This window comes from Siniperca chuatsi, linkage group LG3, assembly GCF_020085105.1.
Source record: "Siniperca chuatsi isolate FFG_IHB_CAS linkage group LG3, ASM2008510v1, whole genome shotgun sequence".
In the NCBI taxonomy this organism is placed as follows: Eukaryota; Metazoa; Chordata; class Actinopteri; order Centrarchiformes; family Sinipercidae; genus Siniperca; species Siniperca chuatsi.
Window position 1 is genome coordinate 18,197,077 of NC_058044.1, and position 13,727 is coordinate 18,210,803.

Consider the following 13,727-nt stretch of genomic DNA (forward strand, 5'->3'; position numbering starts at 1 on the left):
GCTAGTGTCACTATATGGCATTCTGTGGCAGCTATAGTGGCACTCTGTGGCAGCTAGTGTCACTATATGGCATTCTGTGGCAGCTATAGTGGCACTCTGTGGCAGCTAGTGTCACTATATGGCATTCTGTGGCAGCTATAGTGGCACTCTGTGGCAGCTAGTGTCACTATATGGCATTCTGTGGCAGCTATAGTGGCACTCTGTGGCAGCTAGTGTCACTCTGTGGCAGCTATAGTGGCACTCTGTGGCAGCTAGTGACACTATATGGCATTCTGTGGCAGCTATAGTGGCACTCTGTGGCAGCTAGTGTCACTCTGTGGCAGCTATAGTGGCACTCTGTGGCAGCTAGTGTCACTATATGGCATTCTGTGGCAGCTATAGTGGCACTCTGTGGCAGCTAGTGTCACTATATGGCATTCTGTGGCAGCTATAGTGGCACTCTGTGGCAGCTAGTGTCACTCTGTGGCAGCTATAGTGGCACTCTGTGGCAGCTAGTGACACTATATGGCATTCTGTGGCAGCTATAGTGGCAACCTGTGGCAGCTAGTGTCACTCTGTGGCAGCTATAGTGGCACTCTGTGGCAGCTAGTGTCACTCTGTGGCAGCTATAGTGGCACTCTGTGGCAGCTAGTGTCACTATATGGCATTCTGTGGCAGCTATAGTGGCACTCTGTGGCAGCTAGTGTCACTATATGGCATTCTGTGGCAGCTATAGTGGCACTCTGTGGCAGCTAGTGTCACTATATGGCATTCTGTGGCAGCTATAGTGGCACTCTGTGGCAGCTAGTGTCACTATATGGCATTCTGTGGCAGCTATAGTGGCACTCTGTGGCAGCTAGTGTCACTCTGTGGCAGCTATAGTGGCACTCTGTGGCAGCTAGTGACACTATATGGCATTCTGTGGCAGCTATAGTGGCAACCTGTGGCAGCTAGTGTCACTCTGTGGCAGCTAGTGACACTATATGGCATTCTGTGGCAGCTATAGTGGCACTCTGTGGCAGCTAGTGTCACTCTGTGGCAGCTATAGTGGCACTCTGTGGCAGCTAGTGTCACTCTGTGGCAGCTATAGTGGCACTCTGTGGCAGTTAGTGGCACTCTGTGGCAGCTATAGTGGCACCCTGTGGTAGCTATAGTGGCACTCTGTGGCAGTTAGTGGCACTCTGTGGCACTCTGTGGCAGCTAGTGGCACCCTGTGGCAGCTAGTGGTACTATGTGGCATTCTGTGGCAGCTATAGTGGCCCCCTGTGGCAGCTTTAGTGGCATCCTGTGGCACTCTGTGGCAGCTAGTGGCACTCTGTGGCATTCTGTGACAGCTATAGTGGCATTCTGTGGCAGCTATAGTGGCACACCGTGGCAACTTAAGTGGCACCTTGTGGCAGCTATAGTGGCACTCTGTTGCAGCTATATAAAAAAAAGTGTAAATATGTAGCCAAATTGTTCTCCTATTTTTATTTTACATTTATTAAGTAGCCTACATGTTTTTTAAGAATAATAAAAAGGACGATTTGTTTTTCATTATTGTAATAAATGACTATAAAAGTAATTTTTAGTAAAGAGTGTATTTTAACACCCATATTCAGTTTGGTTCCTGGACTACAATTTAACAGCTGGTATTTTGTTTGGGCCACAAATAGGCCAAAAGGTTTTCATTTTCCACTCCTCACCCGCAGGCTTACTGGCCCAGCAAGATGATAGATGTTGTTTCTGCAGGTGCACACACACACACACACACACACACACACACACACACACACACACACACACACGTGAGAGAACCTTTACATTTACCTTTATTTTAGTGAAGTCTCTACAATATTTTAACAAATAACCTGACCCTGACTTTCACGCTTACATACATACATACACACATGTGTGTGCGTGTGTGTGCACACTTCACTCAGGCAAAAAGGCTCCCCCATCGATACTCCATTTATTGAGCTGGGTATTTTGAGGTAGCCAGGAGGAGGGCGTGACAGCGCGGCTCTGAGATTAAAACAATCCTCTCTTGATTTCTTCCTCACTCAAGGGAAAAGCGGAAGCTGTCTGTTATCGTTTGTTTCTATTATTATTCCCTATTTACAGTTTGGGTGTTCACACAGGGCCTTAAATGAGTTTTTTGTCTTCTGTGTCTTTCCTCTTTTGAGTGAGCTGCCCAGAAAACTGTGACTGTCTGAGAAGTCAGGCAGTAAGATGGGGGAAACCCAAAATGTACACTGATTTCTTGTCTGCTGGCTTGCAGGGTTTCATCTGACTTAACTGGTATCCTTTTTTTTCAGCACATACTCAGCTATAAGTTGTTTTTTCAATATAACAATTTATAAAGCTGCCATGAACACAAAATACAAGAAAAAAATGACACAGGTGCCTAAAAATATGAACAAATATTCAGTAAAAATCACTCCAAATATTATTATAGAACAGTTCATGGATGTAATATTCATTATTCATACACACAAATACAACATAAAAATTTAAGAAATATAACTATAATACAGTCTATTTACATGTAAATTGCTTTTTAACTTTTTTAATTTCATTTTAATTTAAAGTCTATCTATGCCTTTGTAAATCACTGAAAAAATGGGAAAAAAAACAATTAAAACTATTGTTTTTTCTATTTACATATAAAGTGCTTTTCCCCTTTTCCTTGGAAAAAATGGTATCTATTCCATAAAAAATCACAAACATTAGGACCAAAAAAGTTAAAGGCCTTTTTCAATCATTCTGTCTTGACTTTGAAAATGTATTTATTTTTCTTAATTAGATTTCCTAGAAGCACATATAACACAAATAATTATAAACAGTCAGTGAACTAAAGGCATTCAAAGGCAATTTTCAAGTTATAGTTTGAATCAATCCCAAAAAGCAACAGGCACAAAATGAACACCTTTAAATGTATTAAGATTATTAAATGATATTACTTTTAACAGAAGTATATAAAGCAAAGGAACAGTTAAACCCTTAAGGATTTCTCTTTGTCCCCTGTGTAGCTTTTTATATGTTACAGGCAAATTCATGCAGCATCTGCAGGAACAGCGGTGCCACTACGACGTTATTCTGGCTCACAGAGGGTGATCAACTGGAACCACAGCTGCCGGACGCAAAAGAGTGTGACAGACCAATAGATGATACTGTCTGCACTCTGATTACACTAGACTATTGTTATTTCAGCATATTCAGACACCAGGTCAGTTATTCTTTATAATGATGATGATAATGATGATAGTATTGATGACTGTGATGAAAAAAAAAACAATGACTGTGATGATGATGAGGATGATGAAGGTGAAGACAGATTTGTTGGACAGTTGCTCAACAAACTGCTTTCTTTCCCAGGACCTCGAAGGTCATGTCACTGTAAAGGCTTTATAATGTTTGTGTTTTAGTTTGTCTAAGAAGGAAATGACTGAGGGAATGTAACAGAGGTGTTGACCCTGAGGTTGAGAGAGAGACGGGTGAGAGGGAGACACACAGAGAGAGAGAGACAGAGAGAGAGAGAGAGAGAGACGGGTGAGAGAGAGAGAGACTTTGGGAAGAAGGGACAGGAATGGGTGAGCACAGAGGAGAATGGGTGAGAGAGATTTAGGAAGGAAGTTTGGGAGCTCTTGGAGAGGAAAGTTACCACGATGACGACTTATGTGTTGGTCATCAGTGACACAGGTGTGATCTCATAAATCCCCAAATCTGCCTCAAGTCCAATGAATAGAGATCTTTTGTGTTTGTACAATGCTGCTGTACACACACACACACACACACACACATATATATATATATATATATATATATATATATATATAGAGAGAGAGAGAGAGAGAGAGAGAGAGAAGAGCAGGGCTGCAACTAACGATTATTTTCATTTTACTTTTATTTAAAATTACTGAAACAATTCTTGATTGATTATCAGAATAGTTGACAATTAATTTGACTAATTGATTAATGGACTTACTGGAATTATAACCACGGTAACACAACTTTAATGAAAGAAAAGCTTTATTCAGGGACACACATTTCATGTTTCATTTCTGCTCACCTGCTTTATTAAATTAATTAAACATTAAACATAACATATGTGTGTTTTATAATGCTGCTACAAATACATTATTAAAGGCATTCATATGCTATAATCAAGCTGTAAAAATGACCATTAATAGCAGACATAGATAAAGATAAAGACTTTAGGTAATTCCCCATCTATATCTATGTATGAGCACTAATGTGTGTATTAATGAGTAATGTGCATGTGTGTACAGTGCACCATTGTCTGTTTATTATACTGTGATATAAGTGTAGTTGCAGATATTTTCTTGGAAGCAGTCCAGGTCCCTTCAAAGTCTGGGACTGACCAGTCTAGTGTAATGTGTGTGTGCACACACACAGTGTGTGTGTGTGTGTGTGTGTATGTGTGTGTGTGAGTGTGTGTGCGTACGCATGTAGGTATTGGTGGTGGAGGGGGAGGAGGGGTGGTGGCGGTTCCTTATCTACAGGCCACAGGCAGCTTTTGAGGCTCTTATCAGCAGCCACCATATTGTACTAGCACATCCTCTTGTCCAGCAGGGAGCGGAAAACTCTCCTTGCAACATGGTTCCCTCTCTCTCCCCCTTCTGTCTCTCCCACCTTACATTTGCCAGTACCAGAGCTCTCCGACTGGCAACCAACTAGAGCATTGTGTCTTCTTGGCGAAGAGAGTGAGAGAAGGAAGAGATAGACAGGACAGTGAAAGAGAGAGAGAGAGGGGTGAGACTGACATATGGACAGAGGGGACGGCAGAGACTTAAACCATCCATCCCCACGCTGTGAGTGTGTCTTCGTTCAAAAGAGCAACTTCAAAAAACAAATAAGTACGTTTGGACTGTCTTTCGTTCTCATTCTGACTTCATCTCTTTGTGAATATATCGGACTTTTATTTTATTTTTTTATTTCTAATTATTAATTTTTAAAGCGATTCACATGAGTATGAGGAGCGTTTCGAGTGGTATCAGACAGTTTGGCTCCAATTCTGATGTCATGGTTGACAGACAGACGCTGACAGGCTGCAGTGGAGTGTGAGCAACCTGAGGAGGAGGAGGAGGAGGAGGAGGAGGTTAAACACTGAGGAGATACACCATGTGCGTTCACAGAACTTTGACGGATTTTGCATTACAGTGAGACGAGCCACGCTGGATTTCATAATGTATCTGTGAGTACTTATTTAATGGGTTTTATTTTATTATTTATGCAGTCTGCATAAAATGAGTGGCTTGCTGCCTCTAACATTTATTTCAAATAATGATAATAACAACAACAAAAAAGCATCTGATTGGAGTTTCTGTCAAATGTGCCATATGTCATATACAGTATGTACATTTAGTAAAATCGCCTAGCTTCTGTCAATAAAAACTGGTTAGTTAGTAATTTGGTTATTTAATTGTAACTACATGAAGATAGAAATGTAATATTGAGTCACGTCAGATGGTTTGTTGGATGGACATTTAATGTATTAACTTACAAATTGTTCAGTTGAAAGCTGGATTATATTTTTGTGACATTCTATTGGTTACAGTAAATATACAATATATTGTGAATTTGGCTTAAACAATAATAAAAAGCAATAACATGTAATTCAACAGAAAGAAAAGACATATATTGGACAAATATAAAATCTAGTGAAATAAAATTAAACAATTTCAATAAGGAATATTTTAATGCAATAATGGTAGAATAAAGGTTTATCACAATTGTCAAAGATATTTAATTTGAGGAATTGATCCAAACTATTAGCTTGTTGTGCAGAAATTTGCAAGTAATTGTGCCAGAGAATCAAATGCTGTATCATTTACATTACGACAAAATATATGGGTAGTCATAGCTGCTTGGTTTCTTGGCTACACAGCAAAATGAAAACACTACTGCAAAATTACATTATAAAAAACTACCTACAAATGTTCTCCGTACATCACTGTGAAAGAGGGAACTGTCCAAAATAAAGTCATGACCACTAGAAAAGACAAAACAGGAACAACTGCAATTGCAAAACCTGAGAAATCCTGAGTGTTACGAGTAAAAACAAGTGTCTTTCCAGCATTTTAACATCCCATCAGGGTTGTACTATGAGATGAATCTGTATATTTCCATGAATTCAATTCAGATTTTAAAATATAGACCAGTTTCCACTGAGGAAACCACCACCAACTACTCATGACATTTTAGTACAAGCACATTTTCACATTTTATTCCTTTTACTAAATATACACCAAATATATACCCTGAGTGTTTTTTTTATTTTTTATTTTTTTGCTTTTTCTTTTGTTCAACAGACTCTTTGATATCAATCCAATCTTCAGCGGTCTGGGACATTTTGAATGCTTAAAAGGATTTTGACTCACATCCTCAAAATACACACAGACAGACAGATAGACGGACAGACTCATTAAGAGCAGCCACCGGGGAGTCGTTCAGAAACCTAGAATTTGCTGCTCAGGATGTACTGTAAGAAAAATCAACTCCAAATCAGACCACAACAACAACTACCCCAGCTCCACACTGCACCCAGAGACGACACCACAGAAATAGTCGTCCATTAAAGACTGCAAGGACTGCAAAACACAGAAATGAAAACAGTTATTTCATTGACACCTTCTGTAACGTTGTAGTGAGGGAATGAATACAGGCTCATGTTTGCACACACTATAGATACAGCCAGCAGAGGCAGGAATGATAAAAGACTCACATACTGACCCTGGCAACCATAAGGGCGACTGATGGATTTCAGGTTTTGCCAGAGAAAAATTTACAGTTTTAGTGAGGTAGAGCAGCAAAATATAGCATAATCTGTAGGGACGCAGAACAAAGGAAGAGGAAATAAAGGGTTATAAGACATCTATATGGAAAAGACACATACACTTGGTAAGGAGAGGTTTAAAGGGCTCTGTAGGACTAGATGCAGCTGGTTCACATGAACATTTTAGTTACTCTCACACACATATAAAGACACCACTGGGACAAGACACACTCAGGGCACACACGCTGGGCAGCTGAGAGGAACAGGAGCTTGGCACTGACAGGGATTCCCCCAAGAGACTTCACGACCATGATGGAGAAGCTGAACCCCACCAACCGACCTGCCTCACCCACTGACCTACCTCGCCCCTCCTCTTCCTCCTCTTCCTCCACCCCCTCCCCATCCGGTGCCTCCGTGGAGCAGGACAGTCCCCTCCAGAACAAGACTTTAGCATCCTCGGATGCTATCAGCAGCCCGTATCCTGCTAACAAGACAGGGCACAAGGGACACACGGATGTCCCCACTGCTGGCTCAATTCTGTCCCCCATTGCCACGACGAAGGCCAATCACCTCACAGATACAACTGCTGCACCTGAGCCCATCGTCATGGAGACCGAGGAGAAGGAGAAGCGAGGAGGACCAACAACCACCACAGCCCCTGCTCTTTCTGCCAACGGGTCCCCAACTCTTTCCTCTCCACCTCCACTCCTCCCGGCACCAGCCAAGACCTCCCCGTGCCCTCTACCACTTCCAGCGTCCACCGCGTCCTTCCCTTTGTCCTCATCATCCTCTACTCTTCCTCCACACATTCCAGTCATCAGCCTTGGTCACAGCAAACCCCCTCTTCCGCTCTCCAACACCCCTTTGACTGCCCTCCACCCAATTCCCAACCTCCTACATGGACCCCATGTGGACCTCCGCCGCAGTCAGCTGACCTGTTTGCCTGTGGCCGGCCCTGCAGCTTCTGGATCTTCTGCAGGTTCTGGGGGGCCGTCAGCTCCCTCCCCAGGACACCTGTTGCCTCAGCAGTACCTGCCTACACACCCCTTCTTCACCAGGTGAGATTTGGCTTATTTGGATTCATCCATAAGCACTGTGGTTCCCAACCTTTTTACCTTATTGTTTCATTTGAATAATGTTTTAGGACCTAAAGAGGTAAAACTATCTATTCCTTGAGAAAAAAAGACAAAGAGTGGTAAAAAGTCAGAAAACAATCAATGTACTTTTATGTTTTTGTGTTTTTCTTATCTGGTCAATCATCTTGCAACTTTTTATAATGAGGGGTCCTGACCCCAGGGTTGGGAACACAGCAGTACTGATAATGTTATCCAGTATCCAAATGTTATGAGCAGACTTTTTTAAATAATCTTGTTGGTGGAATATCTGTTTCATGACCAGTTAAATCATTCAGGAAGTTGCATTTGAACCTGTTTGTCTGAATTATGGACTCTCTATGAAACATCATTATATCGAATAAAAGACAAATAAATGCCATATTCTCATTTGCTTCCTTTTCACCAGACATGCAAACAGATGTGGAACTCTTAACTATGAAATACCGCAATACGTTTTCCTGAGATGTTACTAGTAATGATAATGCTGCTTCGTTGGCAGCTATAGTAAGTTTCTGTTTCATATGAAACCTCAACTGCTGGGATTTCATGACTTCCCATTGTGATTAATAGTGGCTATGCTGCACGGTTATGTGAAATTGACAGCAGGATGTGTGCTGTTATAAAGGGACCTCACATTTTCACATTAAATTTACTCACCAGAACATTTGGCTTCTAAACACGACTTGCATCATGTTTGTTTTTTGTGTGCATTTAGTACCAAAAACTTGAAAATGTCACTTTTGAAACTATACGTCTAGTTTTAAGTGCAGCTAAATTTAGTTGTTGAACTGACAAAAGGCTACAAAACAGAATTCTTAAAGCTTAAAGGGGATTGTAGAGTTGGCAACTCTTAGCTTACACTCGTGAAGAAAGGTGTTCATTTGCAGACGTTATCAAAGCCCTCCTACTGTTCATCTACTCTCTACTCCAAAAAGGATTTTCCACACAGTTTCTTTCTGTAACAGAGGAGCATCAGCTATGTAAAAAGTAGGACTTTTTCACAGTGACCACATCTATGGTTTCACCATCTGTCATTGAGGTCTGGGAATAAGGTTCCCTCTCCTCACTTCTCTTGGGTCTTCTTTGTAGCAGGAAGCATTGATCTATTTCATCCCCCTGAATTAGAATCAGCTAGTAACCAGAGTGGGCTAAAACTCTGCATCCACACTCAATCAACGCCACCAACACAATCTCACTTCATATATATTTAGCTGCATTTTATTTTTCTATGTTGATTGTGAATGAAGTTACAAAAATGTCACATTTTCATACATTTTGCTGTGTTTTTATCTCTCTAGTTCTTACCTAGGTCCCTCAGGAGGAAACTATGGTGTCATCAACAATAGCCGGATCAAGAGAAGACCCTCGTCACACTTTGAGATGGAGATCAATGAATGTGAGTTTCTGTGTGACCAGATAAAGAATCAGACATCAATATCGATACAGCCATAGTTACTGTATGTGAGTGTTTGCATGTTTGAAATTGTATTGATGGAATTGCTGCCCACAGCATGGAGAATAAAGGTTAATATTTAAAGTATTAAAGGATAAGTGTGCCAATATTCTGCATTTTTCTTACTGTTAACAAGTCTAAAAAACCAACAGCAACAATGTGTTAGTCCGTCTCTCAATACTTTCCTACTTGTTTACCCTGTCTGTGGCTTTCAGCCTGAAGCACAGTTGTCCTTACAGGAGACATACATGTTAAAAATAGATAGATACATATTTAGATTTTTTTTAAATGTTAAATAATTCCCTAAAACAGCAGGTCACTGTAATTTTTTAGCAAATGTTACTCAAACAGGAGTAAAAAGTGTATTTGTTGGGGACTATTTTAAGTGGTGGATTAATACACATTTGGTGCTCTGCTGAGTTTTTATATCAGCTGGATGTTGTTCACTATAATGAATGAACATGTCCCAATAAAACAATGTGGCTCATTAATGTGTTTTTACAACAACAACAACTGAGGTCCATGGCACAGAGGAATAATATATATGTCAGGCTTTGGCTACACAATACCTGTTAGTAGGATCATTTCATTGTTGGTTTTGGTCTTTTTATGACATTTGTTGACACTAAAAATATAAATCAAATTCTTCTTATATCCCTCAAGGCCCTGCACACTTAGACAGTGTTTATGTGTGTCTAACAGGCCCACCTCAGAAAATCGCTCGCCGTGTCTTCACCAACAGCCGTGAGCGCTGGCGACAGCAGAACGTGAACGGGGCTTTCTCTGAGCTGAGAAAACTCATTCCCACACACCCACCTGACAAGAAGCTCAGCAAGAATGAAATCCTTCGTCTGGCTGTGAAATACATCAACTTCTTGGTCACTCTGCTCAATGACCAGGCACAGGACAAGAGCGGGGACTCAGCTGAGGATGAGGACGAAAGCACCACTGCTGGGTTAGATGGTAATAAACAGAACCCTCTTTTTCAGTGCGACACTTCTCCTCCGTCCCACACCGCCCCGGCATCCTCAGCCCATCCCGCCTTGGCGACAGTCCGCAGAGACAGAGACTCAACTGACTCAGTCATTGCTCTGGCCTCACCAGCAACGTCCAGTTGCTATGGTGACACAGACAGCGAGGAAAGCTTTGGGGCTAAGACCTCTTTGGTGACCCATGGCATTTTGGGCAAGGTCAAAGGTCATATAAGGATGCTGGCAGCCACAAATGATGAGCGGTGACACCAAAAGACAGTAAATAAAAAGGTGTGCAGCCATTGGGAGTTTCAATGTCACACTCACAGACAGGGCAGGACACACAATTATTGCCAAATACCAAAAGTAGTGTGAATAAGTAAGAGATGGATTTTTGGTGGTATTTTGTAGTTTTAATTATCTCTATGTTTTTTCCAGTGATGTGCGAACATTGAGCGTGAAGCTCTGTGTTTTAGCAAAATACTGAACTATGTTCTGGGGCAAGTTGAGATCATGGGACATTCAAACAGACTCATACATGTTTTATATCCAAATAAGGTCAAAATGTTCCTTTGTGAAACATTAGACCTCAATGTCAAACAACATGGGACCAAAACAGGACCCTGGAAATCTAATTAGATTGTCTCAGGCTTGATTTATGTAGCAACCAAAAGTTGATTTCTACGTGTTATTAACAAAAATCTAATAATCCTTTCTCAGTCAAGAAATTCAGGATCTTGAATCCCTCCTCTGTGAACCCATAAAAATGTTAAATCTCTCACAAGAGGGTTAAAAACCAGATTTTTTGTTCCACTCTAAATTAAATTTACATGTAAATAACCAATATTGCCCCAGTACAGTTACATGCTCTATTGTGCCTGCAGAGAAGTGCATGACATGCATTTGTGAATCGAAGTTGCAGTTTTTAATGTTTCTGCTGTTCTTCTTGTCAGAGAAGCAAGGTCGATGGTCGCACCCTGACATTGTGACACACCAGACAGAAATAAAGTGTGTTTTAGTTTGCTGTTCCTTATTTGACATCCTCTTATTGCGCTCCAAAGACTGGTCTTTGTCAGCACGATTTCTCAACACATCCAAATGTTTTGCCGTGTTTGTCAAATGTCTAGGGAACATTCGTGCATCCTCAAAATGTAATGTAAATGTATAAATGCAATGTTATTGGGTTAGGGTTATGAAAGAACCAACTAAAATGTGAATGCTTATTTTAAAATGTAGATAATTTGTGTATCCATATGTTCATAGATCAACAAAACAAACTTGTCACCACAAATTATACAGTATGGGCTGAATAACCAAACGCCATGTTGTTTGTTTGTGCTGTTCACCAGAGTGACAGCTTAATAATGGTACTTTTAACAAGGCAGACACCAGTTAAAATACTGAGTGATGTGACACCCTGAAGCCGAAAATAACCGCTGACATTACTGTGACAATCCCAGCCCTGGAAAAAAGAAAAAAAATATGTTGCCTTAATTGTTGTCCCATGAAGTGCTGGAGTTTTCCCAGGCAGCAGATTTAGGGAGGAGTGTTGTACATGTATTGTACATGTTTTCAGTGGTGGAAGAAGTACTCAGATGAGAGTAAAAGTAACAATACCACAATGTAAGTACATAAGTAATTCAGATTAATATATATAATATTACTGTGTTATAATTAGTGATGCAATAATGTGTAAGCATCACGAATGTTGTAGCGGTAAAGGTGGAGCTAATTTTAACTACTTTATACACTGCCGGGGTAGCTTAATCCATAATAACACATTATCATTTATTAGTTGATTTATATTTTGTATTAATAATGTTGCTACATAAACGTAATAAATGTGGAGTAAAAAGTACAATATTGGCTACCAAAATGTAGTAGTATAGTATAAAGTAGCATAAAATGAAAAGGATGTCAAAATTGTACTGAAGTACAGTACTTAGTAAAAGTAAATGTACTTAGTTACATCCCACAACTGCATGTTTTTGATGTGTTTGTGCATACTGTATGTGTGTGTGCAAGCAAGGTGTATGTGTAACTAGAAAAAGATTTATGCAACAACAATTGTAGGTGTGCGGTTGTATGTGAGGAAGGTCAGGGTGGATGTGGGATGCGGTTAGAGATGGGGATCAGCGTGGTGGTGGTGGGTGGGGGTCGTATAAGTGAGAAGTTTGGGTGTAAGTTGCAGCTGTGCAGTGGTGCTGGTGTCTCTCTGCCTGCGTGCTTGGCCCTATCAAGTGGCCAGGAAACGCCTACAGTTAGTGCTGTCTCATTGACGGCCAACGAGTTTCCTGGAGGAGGGGTGGTGGCAGTGCCATGTGTTGGTGTGTGTGTGTGTTTGTTTGATGGGTGTTTGGACATGTGGAGTGGCAACAGAAAAAGAATACAGCCACCAGGATGCTCTGGGAACCCCTGTACACCGGTTTTAGGACCACACAACAGGAAGAGCTGCTTTCACAACACTGCCACGGCTGTCTCTGCCTGCTCTGCTATTCTGTCCCCTCCCTGCTTCACTCTGAAACCACAGAGAGGATTACTGAGGCAGGGGTCACACAAATTAAAGGGGTACTGCAGGATTCTGCAATTGCACACACTAAAGTTTTTTGCTAGTGTTTTTTTGTGTTTGTTTTTGCAGCAACACAAGTGAAGTGTTGTTGGGAGTTATTTAACAATATATGATTTTTAGATTAGATATTATTGCAGCACACTCTTACAAAACGCCTCCTACATCGTGTCATGATGTAACGCATTACAGGATAAACCAAAAGACCGTTTTCACAGCTGATATTTGGCTTGTCAAAGCATGGAAAAGCACAGGTGTAATTAATAACATTAAAACAACTGCATTCCATTTAGGTGAGCTAGTTCCTGCATCCTGGTATTGTGCATGCTGGCTCACAGCTGGCATGTCTCACTGTGACGCTATCGTTAATGAAATGTGTTACACCTGTGCTTTTCCTGGTATGACAAGTCAAGATGTCTGCCTTGAAAAAGGTTTGTTAAGGTGTGTTCAAATTGAATTTTTTGCCTTGCTTTATTAATGCAAATATGACTGCTGGACGTCTGTGTTTATTCATCACCAACAACAGCCAATCTGCTGATTATACAGGTGTTAACTCTAGCTAACTAGCAACACAAGCATGTACCATGTGAGTGAGGACTGATAAATCTTAAAACCTACCAGGAACTCCCATTCTTCATGTTACTCTTTCTTCAGTTTTTCTCCCTTTTCCTCTTGTCTCTGTACATTCATGAAATTAAGTCGTACAGCCTCGGGATAGGCATGATTTTTATACATAAGTAGAAGCTTTTTAATGCACAGGTGCCCTAATTTGTGCAGCCTAGAGTGAATAGGCCTTTTTCACAGTGGACATTTTGACTTGTCATAGTAACAAAGGCACAGTGTTACTAATAACATCAAACTTGCA

At 40.8% G+C, this 13,727-nt stretch overlaps 1 protein-coding gene across 5 annotated transcripts; it reads left to right on the forward strand.

Moving 5' to 3' along the window:
- Positions 1-4,481: 4,481 nt before the first annotated feature.
- Positions 4,482-11,329, forward strand: lyl1 (LYL1 basic helix-loop-helix family member). Of its 5 annotated transcripts, none has more exons than XM_044190610.1 (5): positions 4,543-4,838; positions 4,940-5,176; positions 6,294-7,815; positions 9,171-9,268; positions 9,989-11,329. In XM_044190610.1, the coding sequence occupies exons 3-5, from the start codon at positions 7,067-7,069 to the stop codon at positions 10,561-10,563; spliced, it is 1,422 nt and encodes a 473-aa protein (XP_044046545.1). In that variant the 5' UTR covers positions 4,543-4,838; positions 4,940-5,176; positions 6,294-7,066; the 3' UTR covers positions 10,564-11,329. The 5 variants fall into 5 exon arrangements, with proteins under 5 accessions (XP_044046543.1, XP_044046547.1, XP_044046545.1 ...); XM_044190609.1 differs by having other exon boundaries at positions 5,016-5,176; XM_044190611.1 differs by having other exon boundaries at positions 4,543-4,793; positions 5,016-5,176.
- The last annotated feature ends 2,398 nt before the right edge of the window (positions 11,330-13,727 follow it).

What these genes read in the sequence shown, in the direction of transcription:
- lyl1 (XM_044190608.1), top strand. Translation starts at nt 7,067, where the DNA reads ATGATGGAGAAGCTGAACCCCACCAACCGACCTGCCTCACCCACTGAC. An exon ending in ACACACCCCTTCTTCACCAG is followed by an intron (nt 7,816 to 9,170) that starts GTGAGATTTGGC and finishes TTATCTCTCTAG; the next exon opens with TTCTTACCTAGGTCCCTCAG. An exon ending in TGAGATGGAGATCAATGAAT is followed by an intron (nt 9,269 to 9,988) that starts GTGAGTTTCTGT and finishes ATATCCCTCAAG; the next exon opens with GCCCTGCACACTTAGACAGT.